Source organism: Gekko japonicus, unplaced genomic scaffold (genome assembly GCF_001447785.1).
Source record: "Gekko japonicus isolate JY-2015 unplaced genomic scaffold, Gekko_japonicus_V1.1 scaffold1190, whole genome shotgun sequence".
Classification (NCBI taxonomy): Eukaryota; Metazoa; Chordata; class Lepidosauria; order Squamata; family Gekkonidae; genus Gekko; species Gekko japonicus.
In genome coordinates, this window is record NW_015173159.1 from 482,073 (window position 1) to 489,698 (window position 7,626).

The 7,626-nt window shown below is 44.7% G+C and overlaps 1 protein-coding gene across 1 annotated transcript in view; it reads right to left on the reverse strand.

The window, feature by feature from the left end:
* NPEPL1 (aminopeptidase-like 1) overlaps window positions 1-7,626 on the reverse strand; it is a 35,439-nt gene that overhangs the window by 14,966 nt on the left and 12,847 nt on the right. Inside the window, exons 4-7 of the mRNA XM_015422451.1 lie at window positions 7,127-7,216; window positions 6,674-6,755; window positions 3,856-3,998; window positions 1,384-1,461 (exon numbers count right to left, since the gene is read on the reverse strand). Coding sequence (XP_015277937.1) covers window positions 1,384-1,461; window positions 3,856-3,998; window positions 6,674-6,755; window positions 7,127-7,216 — 393 coding nt within the window. The remainder of the gene's footprint in view (window positions 1-1,383; window positions 1,462-3,855; window positions 3,999-6,673; window positions 6,756-7,126; window positions 7,217-7,626) is intronic.

The window sequence follows — 7,626 nt, forward strand, 5'->3', positions numbered from 1 at the left end:
TCCTGACCTCCCCAGGCAGGCCATTTCCATAAGTTGGGGGCCACAATGGAGAAGGCCATGTAGATGACCCTGGAGGTCCCTTCCAACTCTATGGTTCTATGATCTATGCTCCCCAGAGCTACAAGGCTTGCTTTGACGCTCGTGGATTCATCTGAAAATGTTCTAGTTCTGAGAGGTCATAGCACAAAGAACATATTCTAGAAACGGGGAAATCAAAACATGTGACTAGCCCAGGAGAATCCAGTCTGATGCCTACACTTAAGCAAGGTAGGAAAGATTACTTTTTGTGCTCCTAAGCTTTCGATAGATAATCCTCAAAAGCTAAATATCCCCAATAGCAACAGATTCAGTCCTCTGTGCTCTGATGTACCAGCAATCATCTTCACAAAACATCACGGGCTGTTTCAGCTCAAACAAACATGTATGAAGTTGCCTTATAGTGAACCAGACCACCAGTCCATCAAGGTCAGTATTGTCTACTCGGACTGGCAGCTGCTCTCTAGGGCAAAGGTGTCAAGCTCATTTGTTACAAGGGCCAGATCTCACATAAATATCACTTTGTTGGGCCGGGACATGTGTGCCATAAAATGTAATGCCTGCTACCAGAGATAGAAACTTTATAAAGGACAGCGACTGGTAAGCTCCAAGTTGGTGTGTCCTCACTGCAAGGCCCCATGGGCTGGGGTGTGTGTGTGTGTGCAGAGGAAAACCCACATAGGCGGACTGGAGAGGCAGCAGTGCAGCGCTGGGCAGACACTCCCATGATGCTTGACGGCTGCAGACGAGGCTGTTCTGCTGTGATGAAGCCACAATGGAGTGGCTCCGCCCACTCCCCCCAGCACTCCCTCCCTTGTACCAGTTGATTCAGCCCCCGGGCCTTATGTTCGACACCCCTGCTCTAGGGTCTCAGATTATGGTCTCTCATGTCACCTACTACCTGGAGATGCTGGGGAATTGAACCTGGGACCTTCTGCATACAAAGAAGAGGCTCTTCCACTGAGCCCCACCCCCTCCAGAGGTCCATCAGTGGCTATTAGCCACAAGATATAGATAGGGGCTCTGGGGCAAGTGATGCTCTGTCTTCTTGGTGCTTGGGGGGGGGGGTCAACAGTGTCCTGGCCCCACTGGTGGACCTCCTGCTGGCACCTGGTATTTCTGGCCACTGTGTGGGACTGGATGGGCCTTTGGCCTGATCCAACATTGGCATCTCTTATGTTCTTATGTTCTCCCTAGGCTCTATCACCTCCTCTGATTCAGTCCATTTTCGGAGAGTCCAAAAGACAGGGGTACAGAACAAACTGTATTAATTGCTAAAATGGCCCGACAAACTCATCTACAGTTCGATCAAATTAGGACCGTGCTTGAGACGTTCACTGTTCTTACTTGCTTCACGGTGGCTTTGAAGGCTCCCAAAATAGCAGCTGCTCCACCACAATCCCGTTTCATCCCAGGCATCGTCGTCTAGTCAAAACAAGCAGAACCACAGGAAGTGATGCAGGTAACGTCCACGGCAAAAAGGCTCAGTCCTAATTCCCACCTGCAACTAACTCTGTGATCAGATCTCCTAACGTTTTCCTTATGCTAAAAAACGACTATGATTGAGAAGAGGACTTGGATTGAATCAGCCCTCAAAGCTGCAGTTAGCCAGTCAGGAAATGAGACTTGTATCGTCCTCAAATCCCGGCGGAAGCTCTTTTTTTGAAATAGTTTTTATTACATTTTCAAAGAGTAACCACCATTACAATTTATAGTAAACAGCAAACAATGAAAACAACATCGATCATGAACAATAATGGGCAATAATAGAAAAAAAGGGAGCTTATGTGACAGCGACTTAAAAATCTAAAGGCAACATATAAGGACAACAGCATAGATTAACATTGTAGTAATAAAGCCTTCCAAGTTGAATACAGAACTATGCAAATTGTTACAAATGACTATTTCATAAAAACGTTGAGGAATTTGGGATCGTGCTATCAAGCTGAGTAAAAAAAGATGCTTCCAAAAATTACTAGTCAACCCTGCACTATCTGCAATTTTGTCCATCACGCATAATTCCCAGACTTTAGCATACCATGAATTTACTCTGAGTGGGCTAGGGTCATAGCTGCTAAACGGAAGCTCTTAAATGCTTAAGAAAACACCTTCTGATCAGCCGCTGTAACAATGATCATACGTCTACACACATCACGCTTCCCTGGCACCAGTGTTCCCTCTAAGCTGAGTTGGTGTGAGCTAGCTCACAGTTTTTTAGCCTCCAGCTCACAGATTTTTGTCTTGGCTCAGGAAGGAGGGTTCCAAAGCAAACTAATTTATTCAGTAGCCAAATCATTCGCTCACAACTTTAATGCCAGCAGCTCACAAAGTAGATTTTTTGCTCACAAGACTCCACAGCTTAGAGGGAACATTGCCTGGCACCCCGACATTTACAGTGCTGTCCTGAGCAGAGTTAATCCCTTCTAAATCCATTGAAGTTGGGCTTAGAAAGGTGTAACTCTGCTTAGGATGGCACTGTTGTACATTTCAAAAAAAAAGATCACTTTGCAAGCATTATGTACACTGGAAATCAGGAGTCCCCAGTGTGTCGCCCACGGACACCGTGGGGCTAGCCGACACATTTCCTGGCACCTGCCAGGTGCTTTTAAAAACTGGGTGGGGCCAGATGGGGCTTTTTCCCTGCAGGGCTTTGGATTGGCCACTGGAGATCTGATTGGCGGTTCGGATTTTTTAAAAAAGTGTCCAGCGGCAGCTGCCGCCAGAGCACAAGGATCTTCACCATGAGGGCTCTTTTTGTAACAGGAACTCCTCTGCATATTAGGCGACACACCCCTAACGTAGCCAATCCTCCAAGAGCTTAGAGTAGCCCCTGTAAGAAGAGCTCTGTAAACTCTTGGAGGATTGGCTATATTAGGGGTGTGTCCTCTAATATGCAAAGGAGTTCCAGCTACAAAAAGAACCCTGAAAGGTAAGCTGTGTGCATGCAAGAAAATATTTTAAAACAATATGGTCATGTTAAAAGGCATTATGTTAAACAGAGGTTCTGCCTGAAATGTTGAAGAGTTACTACTGGAATTATGTATAACCTTCACTCTCTGACATGTCGCAGCTAGTTCCACCTCTTCTAGCAGCCATTTTGTGATCGCGTCCACCACTTTCTGTCAGAATTCTGAAGCTGCTCACAGGCTTAAAAGTCCTTAAACTGGATTCTTTATAAATGGATTTTGATCGTCATACAACTGATACATGTTGAAGTATTAGAATTTATTGTTAGTGAGAATTTATTCTCAAGACGATTGTGTACAATTCAATAGAGAGTAACTACAGAATACTGGATTGTGAAGATACCCCACAAATACTGCGTTACAATTTATCATTCTGAGGATTTCGGTTAGAAAATAAATTATATAGTTATATAAGATCCTCAAATATATGATGAAAACTTGGAAATTAGATTTGTTAATGTAATGTATGCATTGGATACATGTATACTTTTGGCAGAATACGTTAAGGTTTTATTCGTCGCAGTGAGTGTTGTTCTTTTGCGGACATCACTCTCAACATAGTGTGTGTGTGTGTGTGGAGGGTTGGGCCCAAGTTGTTGTTGTTTTTAACACAGCAGATTTTCCTGCAAACTTGGGGATGTCCTCAGGTTTACAGAATCCAAAATGAAGCCATGGTTGGCTCCATTTTGGGTGATATTGGTATAAAACCCAGAACGGGGGAAGGCCAGCCCTTGCTATTATAATCTAAGAATTAACACCTACAATGGGAGGCACGCTACAGATCTTGCTCTCAGAACTGTGGCTACCTGGAACACTGCTTCATCTCCTGAAGGAATAGTCTAGAGAAACCTACCTTCCCTTTAATGCTGAGTCCTCCAGTGTCGTAGACGATGCCTTTCCCAACCCAGGCAATGGTCTGTGTGGCACCTTCCGGGGTATGACTGAGCACAGCTATAGCTGGTGGGTGCACGGCTGCTTTGCCAACGCCATAGATACCTGGGAATGGAAGGAGAAGCTGAGAACCCCACTACGTTCGGGATAAATGCAGAGACTGCAAAATAGAAAAAGGCTTGAGATCGTTATTGAAGGATCTGGGAATCTCTCTCTACACTGGAGAAGAGATGCTTATGAGGTGATATGATTGCCACCTTCTGATACCTAAAAGGATGCCACCTAGAGGATGGGGCAGATGTTTTCAGCTGTGTTGGATGAAAGGACTTGGACTATTGTATATAAACGACAGCAAAAAAGGTTTCATATGAATTTTAGGAAGAAATTGCAGACGGTGAGGTGCATTCAACACTGGAACAGTCTCCCTTGTGGACAGATCAAAATGGGTAGCCATGTTAGTCTGTCTGTAGCAGCAGCAAAGAGAAAGAGTCCAGTAGCACCTTAGACACTAACAAAATTTATGGCAGGGTAGGAGCTTTTGTGACTCATGAAAACTCGTAACACAAATTGTGTTAGTCTGTAAGGTGCTACTGGAGTCTCCATTGTGAGATGGTTCTTTGCTGTTGTCAATTTTTAAGCATTGGATTGGATAGCTACTTGTTGGGGACATTGTAGCTGTAGTTCATGCGTTGGCAGGGGGTTGGACTAGATTACCCTGGCAGTCCCTTCCAAGCCTGAGATTAAATAAATATTTGAACTTGCCAGGAACTCGTAATTTCTTTATTTTTTTAAACATTTTTCTACCCTACCCTTCCCTTGTGGCTCAAGATGGCTCACTATTTGAATTCTTGTCTCTGTACTGATTACTTAATATCCCAGTTCCCATCTGATTCCTAATATGCAGCAGAATGCAACAGCCCAAGAGGGCGTCTTTATAAGGGAATAAGACTGCAGACCGCCATGATTACTGTAGGTATCATCTGCTTTTACTGCACTGCCTTTGCCATATAATCCACTATCTGTATTATTTATAGTGCACTTTTACTTTAGCTAGTTTGTTGTTCACACTGTTGTATAATCCTACTCCAAGCGCACAGTTTATTGGTTGTTTTATGCTGTCTGACTGCACGGTTTTATACCCCTGTAATTCCCCTGACCTGGATAGCCTACACTAGCCCACTCGCATCAGATCTCAGAAGCTAAGCAGGGTCAGCCCTGGTTTGTACTTGAATGGGAGACTACTGACAAAGTCCAGGGTTGCTGTGCAAAGGCAGGCAAGGGTAAACCACCTCTGTTTGTCTCTTGCCTTGAAGACCTTATAGGGTTAACATAAGTCAGCTGTGACCAGTGTTCCCTCTAAGCTGAGTTAGTGTGAGCTAGCTCACAGTTTTTTAGCCTCCAGCTCATACATTTTTGTCTTAACTCAGCAAGGAGGACTCCAGAGCCAACTAAGTTATGCAGCAGCCAAGTCGCTCGCTCACAACTTTAGTGCCAGTAGCTCACAAAGTAGAATTTTTGCTCACAAGACTCCACAGCTTAGAGGGAACATTGGCTGTGACTTAATAAATATAAGCTTTTGTACCACCTGAGACTTCAGAAGCTCTGGACGTTGGATCTTTCCAACTTCCAGATGAATTGAAACCCCCTAGATGTATAAAATCATGCCACTTTTTAATTTGTTCTGACAGGGAGAAGGAGAGAGACAAACCATCACAGATGAAGAATGAAGCATATCGCTGCACCCCAAACATCTGTGTGGGACCATCACATACCCAGACAATCTCCTCAGGTCCCCCCTCCAGGGTCAAAACCAGGTGGAACTTCAGGAGCCACTTGGGATGCTGTGGTTGGATAATAAAACTTCAGGGAAAACCCTGCTGTGCTTGCGAGAGCCAGGACCTAAAGAGTTCTTTGGGTTTTGACTAGAATCACTCCCTCACTGGATGTAACATTTAAAACATTATTTTCTTTTAAAAATAAAGTTCTATATCATGCCTTCTGGGAGGCAAGCCACAGGTCTTCCTTTCCATATTTTGCCCTCACAACAACCCTGTGAGGTAGGTTAGGCAGAGAAATGGCGGGCTAAGGTCAGCCACCAAACTTCTCAGCTGTGTACGGCATTTGAATCTGGCTCTCCCCAATGTCATCAATGCAACGAACATGAAATTGAGCAAACTTCAGAGGACGGTGGAAGACAGGAGGGCCTGGCGGGAGCTGGTCCATGGGGTCGCGAAGAGTCGGACTCGACTGTGCGACTGAACAACAACAAAAACTCCCCAATGATGTTCTAGCCAGTACGCCATGCTGCCATTCAAGAGGATATTTAGCTGTTCCAAATTCTTGGGTGGGGAAAAAGAATCAGAATAGCTCAACATTGACTGTTTCACTGAAGCATCCAAATCCTTTTATTATCTTTGCTGATGATTTACGGTGGTTTAAGCTGTCCTCTGACTCTTATAGATTTTTCCACAGGATTTTCCCTCCACAAAAGCACCTCAGTGCATATTGGATGTTTTCGTGCTAATTAAGCGGGAATGGAAACTCCTCAGGGCTATTAAATCATTCCACTTATATAACAACCTTAGCTAAGACTTGTTGCTGTCATTTGAGCAGACTACATATCAGGGAGCAGTTGATAAAATAAAATAAACGAGAGCCTTATACTTGTTATACTTCTTGTTATTGCACGGTTTTATATTGTGTCTATAAAATCAATTAAAATTTTGAAAAAATATTGACTAAATGGGGCTAGGATCACTTTTTTTTTTTGATTGACTGACCTCCGAATCCTTTCTCCTTCAGCTCTGCATCGCGAAAAACGGTTGGAACGATCCCCAAGTCTTTCCCAACTTTTCTGATTTCCTTCAAGGAAGGGAGCAAGATAGAAACTAGCATGAAATGACAACATTCCCCACCACCACTGCTGTTCACATAACATATGAGATGGCCTTATACTAAGGCAGATCACTAGTCCATCCATCTACAGGCTATCGTTTGCTCTGGCCTCTGGGGGCGGTCTCAGGAAGTGGGGGATTCTTTCCAGCACCAGTTATCTGATTTCCTTTAACTGAGGCTTTCTGCAGTCAAGGCTGATGCTCTATTACCACTGAGCCCTGCTGCTGAAACTCAAGGGCCACCATTCAAAGAATGCCGCATGTTTAAATCTGTGCTGGGCCCGGACGCAGCCACAGGACTCAAAGTATGCGCATCCCTAGTCCAAAGGTGTCACCAACCTCCAGGAAGCTGTCTGTGTTCATTTCATTGCACGGGGTGTCGACGATCCGAGCAGCCAACCGGACTCCTTCCGTAGCGCTTTCCAGACACTAGAAAAGCCACCAGAAAAGAAAGGAATGTGGGCATGTCACTGAGCTGGGACTGGTTTTGCCTGTTTTGATTGTTGTTTTTATGCTTTTGTGTGTGCGCTTTAGCTTTTAATCTGCTAGCCACTTTGGTGGGCCTGATGAGGGCAGGGAGGTGGGGTATACATTTTTGTAAATAAATAAAATTCTATATGAGAAGGATTCCATTGAAAGCTGCCACTGTGGCAAGGTTTCCACACGCATACTTCCATAGAATCATAGAGTTGGAAGGGACCTCCAGGGTCATCTAGTCCAACCCCCTGCACAATGCAGGAAATTCACAAATACCCTCACACACACCTCCAGTGACCGCTGTTCCACGCCCAGAAGATGACAAATGTTTGCCTGATAGGGAAAACAAGCAGAGTGCACGC